Consider the following 12,852-nt stretch of genomic DNA (forward strand, 5'->3'; position numbering starts at 1 on the left):
CCAGAATGCAGAAAAACAGTAACTGGAACAAAAAAATATCTAAGTAAGAATGATCCGAAACAACCTGAGATCAGTGAACTGAATCGCCAAGTGAGAGAACAATTAGAAGCCAAATCTCTCCTCTATATTAAATCAGGGGCCTGCATTAATTCTAATCAGTGTGTGTAGCCAGGCTTGACTGCGGGCCACGAGGGGGAAGAGAACAGCACCCTATCCTCCACAGCCGGGCCTGGCAGAGAGTGCATCTGGCTCGGACCCTGCTCTTCAGGGTTCAGCGCTTCCCTCCAGTGGCTCCCATCAGCGCTCAGACTCACACACACAGGTGAGAGACTGCAACCTTTCCCTATTCCAGCTGTTTAACTGTACCTGACGGAGCTTTTCAAATGGCCTTTAGACACAGGGGTGGAAATGGCAGAAGAATTATTGCCTGGCATTTGCAGCTATGACCCTACCAACAGCAAAGCAGATTGTTAAGAGTGGTTTAAAAAAAATTATAATTTAATGGTGTGTTTTGAAAGCACGATCAATGCATCAATAATGAGACTTCATGCGATCATATTAGATTGAAAAATGTGCTGGCTTGGATGACATTTATTAAAATATGATTGCTTATTAAAACTACATGTAATTTAAGATTGCATGTACACACACGATATAAATGTGACCCTGAACCACAAAACCAGTCTTAAGTCGCTGAGGTATATTTGCAGCAATAGCCAAAATACATTGTATGGGTCAAAATTATTGATTTTTCTTTTATGCCAAAAAATCATCAGGACATTAAGTAACAATTATGTTCCAAGAAGATATTTTGTAAAAAATCTTACTATGAATACTTAAATTTTGATTAGTAATATGCATTGCTAAGAATTCATTTGGACAATTTAAAAGGCAGTTTTCTCAATATTTTGATTATATTTGCACCCTCAGATTCCAGATTTTCAAATAGTTGTATCTCGGCCAAATATTGTCAGATCCTAATAAACCAAACACCAATGGAAATCTTTTGATTTAACTTTCAAATGATGTATAAAACTGAATTTACATAAATTGAACCTTATGACTGGTTTTGTGGTTCAGTGTAAGATTGTGATTTAAAATTATGAAGCCTGCAACAAAAAATTATTATGGGTGAGTGGAATATTAAAATAAATGTTCCTGAAATGCACTCTGCTTACAGTAGGCTATATCATCATATACCCATACATATTGTGGCTCCTGAAACAATGCAAGTTGTTCAGGCCTTTTCTGGATCTCTTGGTAGCAAACCAAGCAAATCATAGAAGCAAGACATATTTAGTGCACTCTATGGCAAAAGTACTCCATCTCTACAAAAATAATTTTACAGGACTAAAATATTCCTTTCTTGAAATTAGGATTTTCAAGAAAAATGTCAATGTCAGAGCCCATGGACCCCTACTTTTTTGGCTACACTCCACTTTCCTATAAAATAAGTACAAAAGCCCCAAAAAATGAAATAAAAATTAAAACCGTCCACACAGCAGACATTCCTAGATATAACCTATCACCATCAAGACAAAAAGTTTTACCTTTGATTTGACAGCCCAGTAGTCCTCTGTCGTCTGTCCCATATTGGACATGTCTGAGAGTGGTGAGGTAGTCTTAACTGATGACAGCCGTCTGAAAACATTTTCATCTCCGAGACAAAGAAAAGTGTGAATAAAAATCTGCAACCTGAACACACAACAAAACATTTAAAATGTACTGTATTTGTATTTTTTTAATTCATTTTTAAGTAATTCACCTGACTCACTGCGAATCAAATTCAATACTTTTTAAAATCATTTATAGAAAAGTTATTTAAAAATCTAACTGTTCATTTCTGTAAGTTAATACATCATAACTCTGATTCACAAATTCATGTTATCACTCAGAAACACTAACATACTGTGAAAATCTTAACATTTAAAATACTGTTAAATAAAAGTGATCTTGTGTACCACGTGACAGCGACGTGTCAGATCTTAATATCTTAATATGATTTTAATAATATGGAACTAAATGATTACCATGTTTATTTACTAAGGATTTAGCATGGTAACGTTACTCCAAATTACTGCAAAATAATCAATGGTTTCACCATGGTACATTTAAAAGAAAAATAAGAAAACTGTGAATACAAATCTGAACACTGGGCAGGACAATACATTTAAAACATGCTGTATTTGCATTTCACTTTTGATATTTTTTCACTACATAGTTTAGACAAAAGAAATCGAAACACGAGTGAAACGGTTTCATTCATAACATCAGTCTGTGTAGTGCGGTCAGCTGATCACAAATAATGTTTATTACAAAAGCGCTTGCGTAACACTCAGAGAAAATATAACAAAATAACAGGCAACGTTTTATTGTATGATGTCTGAGTTAAGAACTGTGACTAATGATGTATTTTCAGAGAATTATAGAACAGCTGACTGATTTACCTTCATTGGCTGTCATCCATCCTCTATCCGGCGTATCTGTAGACAGTAGACTACGCAACGTGCGTGGAGCGCAATGCATCGTGGTTATTGTAGTTTACAATTAAATACAATCGATAGTGAAAATACTATAGCCTGTATAAAAACAATACTCATATATGCCATTTAAAAATTAAATTAACCATAAATATTAAAATATGAAATATTTCAAGCTGTTAATATATTTTCAAGCATGTATTCCATGTAAGAAACCAACACAGCTGTGATTTATTTTCATACACAAATATATTCTCATGGTTGAAACTTAATTTTAACATTTTCAGGTAAGTACCACAACATAAAATTATGGTAAGTGGATGTAAGTGACAATATCCCTTTTATTTTAATTAAATTATATGACTGAGCAGATGAAAAAAAAAAAAAAAAATTCAACCACATTTTTCTTACAGGGAACCTCAGGCAACAGATCTATTTTAAAAGGTAAACACATTATATACAGTGTTTCTTTCAGGTGAAGAGGACAGGACAGGGTGATGGAGTGTGACAAGATTTAAGATGACATGAGCTCAGACAGATAATGTGACCGGAACATTAGCAAAGTCATCCTAGATGCAGCCTTGAATAACCTCTAAATAAATTAACAGCACTGATAAAAATGTCTCTTTGCATTTACATAACATAAGCTATACATAAAACACTCAAGTTATCACTCATCTATTATGTGCAAAATAATAAGTAATTAAAGCTAGATTCCTGCTATTTCTGCACTGCTAGTGTCATCTAGTTAGGGGAAGGACTAGAGAGAGAGAGAGAGAGAGAGAGAGAGAAAGAAGAGTTCATATGCAAAAGCCTCCAACTGCTTTTTAAAATTACCTTGCCATTTAAGTAGCAGTGTATTGAACCTAAACATATAGGAGCCTGATACAAATACTAATTTTAGAAGAACTTAAAAGCTTTTGCATCTGAACTCTTCATATGCATTTGTATGTGTGTGTGTGTGTGTGTGTGTGTGTGTGTGTTTTCAAATAAAAAAATCTGCAAATGCCTCTCCATTGCATCATGCCTCCAACGAAAACATCACAAACACAGCTCTTAAGGGGTCTATTAAAGTGAAGTCATGACTCATCAAGTAAAAGTAGTCTACTGCCTTCAATAAAAGATCCAACATATTAGGAATAATTTTAACTTGAAGTTTAGCTTGCCTGCGGAAAAGAAACTCTGCCACTTTGTTTTATAGATGAAACCCAAATCGATGAATTATATAAAATGTCTCTAGTTTGTAAAAACACTGTCAATATTTACATTGTGTTTGAATGAGCCATTTTAGGGGGGTGTGGTTGACTCTTAACTTTGATAAAGAATATCTCTTTGGATTTGAGACTTTAGTCTTCGAAACTTTACAGATCTTCTCCATGAACCAAGAGCTTGTAACACTCCAAAGCGAAATAAAAAACTTAAAATTGCATCATATGACCCTTTTAATTATTGTTTGCATTCAAGATGTTAAGAGTTTCATCCAATAAACCAAAAATATTCTTGGAAATTTTTTAGAGAGCACTTTTAAATTTTTGTAAAAGCCAAAATGCTGAAATACACACACACAAAAAAACAAGTAGACTGACAAAGAAAAGCCATCTGTAGCCAACACAGCAAATTACTTTCCAATCTTTATTATAATTATTATTATTATTATTATTATTATTATTATTATTATTCACATTTCATTAAAAGTTTGATAAAAAAAAAACTAAATAAAAAGAAAACAAAACTAAATAAACACTAAACAATACAATAATTCGAACTCGTTAGGCTTCTGAAAAACAAGTGTGCCCAGTGAGGAGACATCCACAATAATTACAATATTGTGTTACTGAAGACACTTGAAATCAGATCATTTCTGATGTCCTCTTCAGATGTCTTCTGCTTCTTTGTTGGATTTTTTTCCAGAAAACGGCTTTCTGTTTTTTTGCACTTGGAGCTGCATTTAAAGAAAAAAAAAAAATTTGATTTTTGACGCAGATGTTCAAATTACAGCATTAACCAGATACATCTAATGGCCAATTCATCTAGTTCCTGCTTACCTTTGCTCCTTCAATGATGTGAGGATCCTTTTGTAATGCATTCTGCAGTCCTTCCTCAGTAGTAAACCCTATCCAGCAAAACCCTCTATGAAAACCTGTCTCTTTATCCTGTTAGACAAGAGAGAAATCATCTCAGCAATACAGGCTTTTAACAAGATGAAATTAAATCTTAGTGTATTCTTACTTACAAATGGCAGTAGACACTTCTTCACCTGGCCAAACTGCCCAAAGTATTCTTTAACTTCCTCTGAAACCAGACACAATAGCAATAACATATATAAGACAATGATCTGTTGTACATACAAAACATTATTATGTTCTATTCTATCAAAGATGCTTCGAAGTTAAGTAAGGATAATGACTTATTTAATTTACTTAAACTCATAATATTAATTTGATCTGATCTAATACCATTGATTAAATCAAATCTTCTACTTACTCGTTGCGATGGTCCATGGTACTTTTGACACAAATACTTCAAACACCTTCTTGCCTGCTGCTGTGGCCGCCATGTTTAGTCCTTGCGAAGCTGACGGTGACCCTGACCACGTGACCAGAAGAAAAAAATATTCCATTAATTTACACAATTTAGAAACTTTAAATATTGCATTAAGATACATTTTATGTTCATAATTGTTATTTTGTTTACGTTACATAATAAATATATCTAAATCAAATCGAAGATTTACATTGTTTACGTCAAAAGTAGAAAGGTCAAAATATGACGGCAAAGATGGCAGCCTCCATAGCGGAGCATGGAGAAGATGCTTTTAGAAAGCTGTTCAAGCGTTACAAGAGGAGAAATCCTCCTCCAGACTTCAGTGAGGTCATTAATTTCTCCAAACCTTGTAAAGACAAGGTGAGCCATTCAGATTTGAAAAAATATTTCCATATTCCTTAACTTTGAAACTAAGTCTTTCCTAAACTGTGTAGTATAGTATTATTATTATTGGAATTAGTCAGTTATTAGATCATTTGATTACCTGTATAAACAAGACCTTCTAATGAAAAGGTCAGACTTTTTATGACATTATATTTATCTTTACTTGACTGTGTATATTATTGTTATTTTAACCAATAATTATGTAATGTATGACTAATTTGGCTGTGATTTATGTTTATTGTCTTTTTCTGGCATCAAGTATAATGTTACAGAACATTAATTCTTTTTTGGGTTTCTAGTCATCAGAATTGCCTGTTTTTAGGTTTTTACCTGTGAACTTAACTCCACTCCTGAGGAAGATGTTTCCAAAGCTGGTCTTCGGCCGGAAAAAGACTGGAAGGCATTTGGTCTTCATGGATATCCAGGTGTGGTTTATAGTCTGGTGGCAGTTTTGAATAACGAACAATCTCCAGATGAATGTTCTCCAGAATGTAAAGGATTCTATTAGTATGCTTGAAATTATCAAAACATGTCAAAATTTTTCTCCTTGACATGTCATAATTGGAATCCTCCATTTCTTCCTGTGAACTATGTTGTTACTGTTGGAATTAAGGGTTTATCTTTATATCCAACCCGTTCCTGCCGGGTTCTCAGCAGTACTGGGTAAAGCAGTGTCTGAAGATCTATCCACAGAAACCCTACGTGTGTAACCAAATTCATATGTCATCTGAGGAGACCGAAAACAACTGGGAAAAAAGTATAGATGTTATTCGCTAAGATCCTGTCTTGCATTGGCAGCTAAGTGGAATATAATATATTGTTTATTATTTTGTAGATTTAGGCAATTTTTAGAATAAAACAAATGTCATATATGTGTATTTTGAGTATCTTCATCTTCTGCTGAATTTAATCTCCATAGATGCTTTCTTGTGGCTATGTCTGTGGTAATCGTACTGGATCCTAGATGGTAGATTTGAGGATTTGCAGTCTCTCTATCACAAAGCATTTGTATAAATGGTTTGCGCTGCTGCACTGCACCTGATCCATCTCACAACCGTTCCTCATCTGAATGGGTCTGTGTATTATTGCAGGAGGAAAGGCTGTGGGAAAGGAGAGCCCAAAACTTTGCTAGAAAAGCTGCGCTGGGTGACACTGGGTTACCACTATGATTGGAACTCCAAGGTACTACTTTCACTTTCTAATGTGTTTTTAGCGTGCTTCAGCTGTGCACAATTTGTGTTTATTTTTTCACGTAATATTAACAATGACTACAGCCATGTAACAATGAGATTAAAGAATCCTGTAAAATGTTCACCGTTTTATTAAAACACATATTACTGTTTTAACCTTTTTTTAAATCAAATAAATACAGCCTTGGTGAGCATAAAAACATTACAAAACAAAATCCAAATCTTTGAAGGGGCATGTATAATATGTATGATTTATAATAAGTCTAAACAATACCAGTATATACTTTATTATTATTTATTTATTTATTTATTTTTATTTATTTATTTATTTTAAAAAATAAGTATCTTGCTGTGGAGCCTATTGTTTTCGCTGGAGATAAAAAGAGAGGGAGAAAACATTGTCCTTTCTTAGCATTATTTGCTCCTTTCCGGACATTTCATCTCTAATTGTACAGGCCTGATGTCTGGCTGTCTGGTTTATATGCTAATTACATAAAAGGTGTTTAGTCTTCTGTCTTATTAAATCAGTCAGGAGGTGCACACCGGATTCATTAGCTCTGATGTTAGTTTGACACTGCTGAACGTCTGACAGCAATCAGTGAATTTCCTCCTCCCTTGAAGTAGAACTGAAGGCTGAGGCATTCACCCCTCTTGAATCAGACGCGTAAGCTGCTAATTCAGCTCTTTGGAAAGGCTGTGTTCATATGATTGTCCATTGATTACATATTCATGCATGACCGCTGACAATGATCCACTGCAAAAGCCACAGAGGAGAAAGAATGCTGCAAATGCTCTTTTATCATGTCAGTCAGGATGTTAAAGTCATATTTGCACTTTGCCTCAAAGACAAAACATCTTTTTTTTTTTTTTTTTTTACATTCCATGATCAAAGAGCATCAGTGTGGAAGCTTATTTATCTTATCTTACTTTTTTTTCCCTCACACTTACAAGTTTATATCTCAGTTTATTGTAAAAAAAAGAAAAAAGTCTGACCTGTGAAATAGAAACTTTTATAGTTGTACAATTAAAAAGTTGAAGTTACCTTTAAAAAAAAAAAAAAATTCCGTTGTGGAAATAAGCTTCCATACATCAGGGTGTCGTGGTGTGATGGTAAATTATCTAGGTTGGCTATTGTGCCCTTGAGCTAACCTGTGCTGTAAGTCGCTTTAAACAAAAGCGACTGCTAAATGATTACTTATTATAATAAGAGGCATTTATGCCATTGTACTATAATGAGGCATACAATTCTGACATACAGTACTTTTGTTTTGCAGACTTACTCACCAGACCACTTCACTCCATTCCCTGAAGAACTTCACTCACTTTCTCACAAAGTGGCGGCAGCCTGTGGCTTTCCTGGCTTTAACGCAGAGGCGGGCATTCTCAACTACTACCGATCTGATTCGTCGCTTGGAATTCAATGTGGATGAATCAGAGCTTGACCATACCCGACCTTTGTTATCTTTCAGGTGAGGAATATTTTTTGCTCAAATTTTGGCTCCATATACTGATTCATATTACTTAAAAAGTATTATTTTTCTTTATTTCTAAATGATACATTAAAATGGATTAAAATTGACAACATAAATGCTGTTCTTTTGAACATTCTAATCGCCATAATATTCTGGAAAATATAATGTTTTTGTGTCCACAAACAGCACAAAAATTTTAAACATTAAGAAGAAGAACAAGAAATGTTTCTTGAGCACTAGATCAGCATATTAAAATGATCATGTGAATGAACACTTAAGATAATTGTGCATCAACATTGATTAATGGTGGGAAATTCAGTTTAGTTGTGAATAGATAAATGTATTTTATTTAAAATGAATCAATTTATGACCAATAACATTTTTTTTTTTTTTTTGCCATGATGCAAACTCCAACATCTGGTAATCAGGACTCAAAGAAAATTACCAATTAAATAAAAAAAAGAAAAGAATCATGGCATAAATAGAAGGATTTTGGTCGTAATTTTTAAATAATTTTAAATAAATAAAATATAATAACTTTAATTGTGGCTGTGACCTCAGAGTTCAATCATTTCTTATTCTTTATTGTGTTTGAATAGCAATTCCTAAAAAATAATGGTTATTATGACATGATTCATCTACTAAATACGATCATTCTGACATGACTTGAATGCAGCATTGGTGACTGAAGATGAAGTGAAGTGAAGTGAAGTGAAGTGAAGTGACATTCAGCCAAGTATGGTGACCCATACTCAGAATTTGTGCTCTGCATTTAACCCATCCGAAATGCACACACACAGAGCAGTGAACACACACACACACACTGTGAGCACACACCCGGAGCAGATACAGAAGATACAGAAGGTTGTCAATGTCTAATATTACTTAAAAAATAAAATGCATGTGGCATCTTTTTTGTAAAGACAGCATGAGAAACGCATTCATAACTCTTTTGTGCTTCTCACATGTTAGTTTTGGGCAGACTGCTGTATTCCTTTTGGGCGGGACTAAGAGGGAAGACCGTCCCACAGCCATGTTCATGAACAGCGGTGACATAATGGTGATGTCAGGTCCCAGCCGCCTTCTTTATCACGCAGTACCCTGCATCATCTCCGCCCTGGCTGGAAACATGCTGCCACCCTGCCTGGGCCAGAGACTAGAGACGGAGGCGCAGGATGATGACATCATCCAAAGTGTGTCCGAAGAGGATTGGGATGTTTGCTCCTGGTACATGCAGACGTCTCGGGTAAATGTGACCGTTCGACAAGTACTTGCTTCTGGGCAGACCTTTCCAAGTTCACAGGCATCACATTCGTCAACAGACAGCTGTGAGAAATCAGAGAAAGGAACTCCAAAAAATAAGAAGAGGAAAAGCGAACCAGGCTATGAGCGTGACACCTAACGTGCCTGTTCCGAATGTCATCCAAGTTTTATTTATGTAAAATGCATCTGGTATTAAAGATTGGACATATGACTGCAAGTAAATGCATTATTGTGATCACTTCCCAGATGATGACTCTTCGTTCCAGAGCAGGTGTTGGAAATCAGCAACCACTTATGTGTCAAGTCAGCTCAGCTTAAAGCGTAGTGCTTCATTTTATCCTGTCGTGATCAACTTCACACACAATGCTTCTCAGTCTGTAGAACCGCGGTGACATTCAGTCCAGTCTGTTGTGAGTCGTGACAATTTGCCAGGCGCAGGTCTGTTGATTTAAGGCTGGTTGCCATGTTTGCTCACCCAGGGCTGTAACACTAACAGAGCTGACCTTCAGAGACAACCAGGGAGACGGCGTATAATCTTTTTAATCTGGTCAAACGACGTCACGACAGGTCAAAGCCAGCGTGAGATTGCCTTTGACAAGTTCCCCGAGGGATCCAGGTTGACTCTGCCATTGTGACTGAAAACACTGGGGGCCTGCGTTACCATGGTGATAAAACACTTCTGTCACCGAGTCTGCCTCTCATGAAACCCTATCAAAAGTTCATGTCTGCGTGTGAGATTTGTTAGATTAATGTTTTCTGGTCTTTTACATGCTGTAAAAACATAAATGCTCGGCAGCGTTCAGTGGTCTGTCTGTTGTTGTCCTCATGGGACGGTCAGAGTTCACGTCACCTGATTTGCCACATCTAGAGGCTATACTGTATGCTGGGTTATGTTTTTTATGGGAAATAGCCGAAAAATATGATAATACCATGGTACTTTTATTTATAGGGTATCGTGGGATTGAAAGATTACAATATTTATGTACTTTGGTAAAATGGTAAATGGACTGTATTTATATAGCGCTTTCAACAGACCACATGGCCATCCAAAGCGCTTTACAATTTGCCTCACATTCACCCATTCACACACCGACTGAGTATGTATGTGGTATGACACGCCAAGGTACCTCAAAGAATATATACTATTTTTCTTTTTTTTTTTTTTTATAAGAATACTATGTATAGTAGTATTATTCTACTTATCATTGGATAAAACTGCATTATATCACAAGTATTGTGATTTATAGGCTACCATCTTACTGGCGGTGTACTATATTCATTTACTATAATATTTAGATCCATACAAAAAAAAAACTATGGTACTGGTACCATAGTACATTCATGTTAAGAGATGGTACTTCAAAATATTTCAGGGTGCTGAAATTCTTTATATGATACTCCCAAGAATATCATCGGTGTTGGAGTGTAATAAAAGTCACAAAGTTTCACTCTCACAAATAAATAAATACAAATAAAATAAAAGAAGCCAATATATAAAAAGTTTGAGGTCAGTGATTTGAGAAAAAATCTTTTTATTTTAAATTATTAAATTAGGTCACTTTATTTTAAGGTCCAGTTCTTGCTATTAACTATTATACATTTTTCAATTAACTCCTAACTGCTGCTAAGTAAGGTATTTGTTAAGTTTAGGTATTAAGGATGAGAATATGGTCATGCAGAATATGTGCATTATAATTACTGATAAATAGCCAATATGCTAGTAATATGCATGCTAATAAGCAACTAGTCACTAGTGAGAATTGTTTCCTATACTAAAGTGTTACCTTACATTTTATCCATCTAGGGTGCATGCAATTGTTTAAAAGTAATAATAAAGGTATTCATAAAGTTTAGACTTTTGAATTTTAAATTCGTAACAGATTCCAGAAAAAAAGTATCATATTTCTACAAAAAGATTAAGCAGCACAGCTTTTTCAACATTGATAATAATAACAAATCAAAATATTAGAATGATTTCTGAAGGCTCATTTGAAACTGAAGACTATAGTAATGATACTGAAAATGGAGCTTTGCCATCAAAGTTATACATTGCATTTTAATATTTATAGACATAATCCTTATTTCAGTTTTAACTGTATTTCGGTCAAATAAATGCAGCCTTGGTGAGAGACTTATTTCAAAACGATCCAGAACTTCTGAACGGTATAAGGCCCATATATCCACTTACCAAGGTTACTTTGTTAGCAAGAGAACGCTTAAGATTGTTCACTACTGCTTAGTCCCTGAAAGTACACCATGTTTACCATTCCTGCTGCATTCCCCTGGATGATGTCTGTTTCGGGTCTTTGTAAAGCGATAAACCGAATCCTTTTATTGTTAATCCAGTTGTCCTTCACTCTTGTGCTGTGAGTACAGTGCTGGTTTAATTGCCTCCTGTTTTGCTTATTGTATGACCGTGGGAGGCAGCATTGAATAAGTAGCTTAATCGGTTTTCTCAAAAGGACTTTCGGCCGGCCCTTTAAGAAAGCCACACAAATACCTCTCCATTAACCAAAGCAATTGTCGCTTACCGCTGAGACGGTTCTACCGCGATGGTGATTATCCTGTTTTTGGGTTCATTCAAGTTCCTCTATAATTATATCAAATGAGAACGCATTTCAATTCAATTGTCTGAAACGGATTTACTCCCTATCTCCCTAAAGATGTAAAGCTGCGGGTTCTATAAGTGCCAAAAAGTGAAATTCGCAAGTTCTTCCTACAGAAGTCAAAAGGACATTAAATATAGGATTATGTAAAATGCTATTAAACGCCCACAACCCTCGGAGAAGCATCAAGTATCTAGAAAGAGCTATCTGTGAGTGAAGATGAGGATGCTTTCCTCTTCTAGCACCTCTACGAACGCCAGACGGGTTCTGATACCACATCCATTTCAAAGCAAGCAGAAAGGCCCTGCCCTCTCAGATAAAATTATATGCTGTCAGGATGATGTATGTAGTCATATAATTTTTATTGCTGCCACTTTATCTGCTGGCACCGTATTTCTGCCCTGTTGCCCTCCCGTTTCCCCGCATCCCTCCCATTACTCTGTCATTACCAGTCACTGGCAGGGACCGGCGGCGGGTGCACGAGTGCGAGACCCACTCGGCCCGCCGTGGCTCTGTCTTAAATCAGCTGAAAGAACGAGTACGTGGTGTCGTATTCAGTCCGCATGAATCCTGTTATTGTTGAAGCTTTTCCTGCAGTGTTTATCTTACGGGATGAACTATGACAGGAATATGAAGCTTGAAGACTTGAATTCAGTGTGGTTTGAGTGTGGTAGATTTATTTGTAGGTATGTGTAATATTATAATTATATTTTAAATTATATTAATATTTTATTTAATATTCTGTCATTATATATGGGATTAGAATCCCATAATTATAATACAGTTTATATATATATAACATAAAATGTAAATTATATAAGTTATCTAATTTTAATGTAATGTATATATATATCAATGTATATTTAATAAATTTAATAAATATAATATATATATATATATATATATATATATA

At 35.1% G+C, this 12,852-nt stretch overlaps 1 protein-coding gene and 1 pseudogene across 2 annotated transcripts; one reads left to right on the plus strand and one right to left on the minus strand.

The window, feature by feature from the left end:
- Nucleotides 1–4,129: 4,129 nt before the first annotated feature.
- On the minus strand, nucleotides 4,130–5,830 carry LOC113071034 (SRA stem-loop-interacting RNA-binding protein, mitochondrial). 2 transcript variants are annotated; one of them, XM_026244397.1, is made up of 5 exons: nucleotides 5,739–5,830; nucleotides 4,965–5,066; nucleotides 4,714–4,772; nucleotides 4,526–4,633; nucleotides 4,130–4,422 (listed from the first exon to the last, which is right to left on the minus strand). In XM_026244397.1, the coding sequence occupies exons 1-5, from the start codon at nucleotides 5,821–5,823 to the stop codon at nucleotides 4,354–4,356; spliced, it is 423 nt and encodes a 140-aa protein (XP_026100182.1). In that variant the 5' UTR covers nucleotides 5,824–5,830; the 3' UTR covers nucleotides 4,130–4,353. The 2 variants fall into 2 exon arrangements, with proteins under 2 accessions (XP_026100182.1, XP_026100183.1); XM_026244398.1 differs by having other exon boundaries at nucleotides 4,131–4,422; nucleotides 4,965–5,054.
- Nucleotides 5,774–9,823, plus strand: LOC113071033 (nucleic acid dioxygenase ALKBH1-like; annotated as a pseudogene).
- The last annotated feature ends 3,029 nt before the right edge of the window (nucleotides 9,824–12,852 follow it).

This window comes from Carassius auratus, unplaced genomic scaffold (assembly GCF_003368295.1).
Source record: "Carassius auratus strain Wakin unplaced genomic scaffold, ASM336829v1 scaf_tig00005790, whole genome shotgun sequence".
Classification (NCBI taxonomy): Eukaryota; Metazoa; Chordata; class Actinopteri; order Cypriniformes; family Cyprinidae; genus Carassius; species Carassius auratus.

What these genes read in the sequence shown, in the direction of transcription:
- LOC113071034 (XM_026244397.1), bottom strand. Translation starts at nt 5,823, where the DNA reads ATGAAGACCAAATGCCTTCCAGTCTTTTTCCGGCCGAAGACCAGCTTT. An exon ending in GAGTGGAGTTAAGTTCACAG is followed by an intron (nt 5,067 to 5,738) that starts GTAAAAACCTAA and finishes TCACGTGGTCAG; the next exon opens with GGTCACCGTCAGCTTCGCAA. An exon ending in ACCATGGACCATCGCAACGA is followed by an intron (nt 4,773 to 4,964) that starts GTAAGTAGAAGA and finishes GTCTGGTTTCAG; the next exon opens with AGGAAGTTAAAGAATACTTT.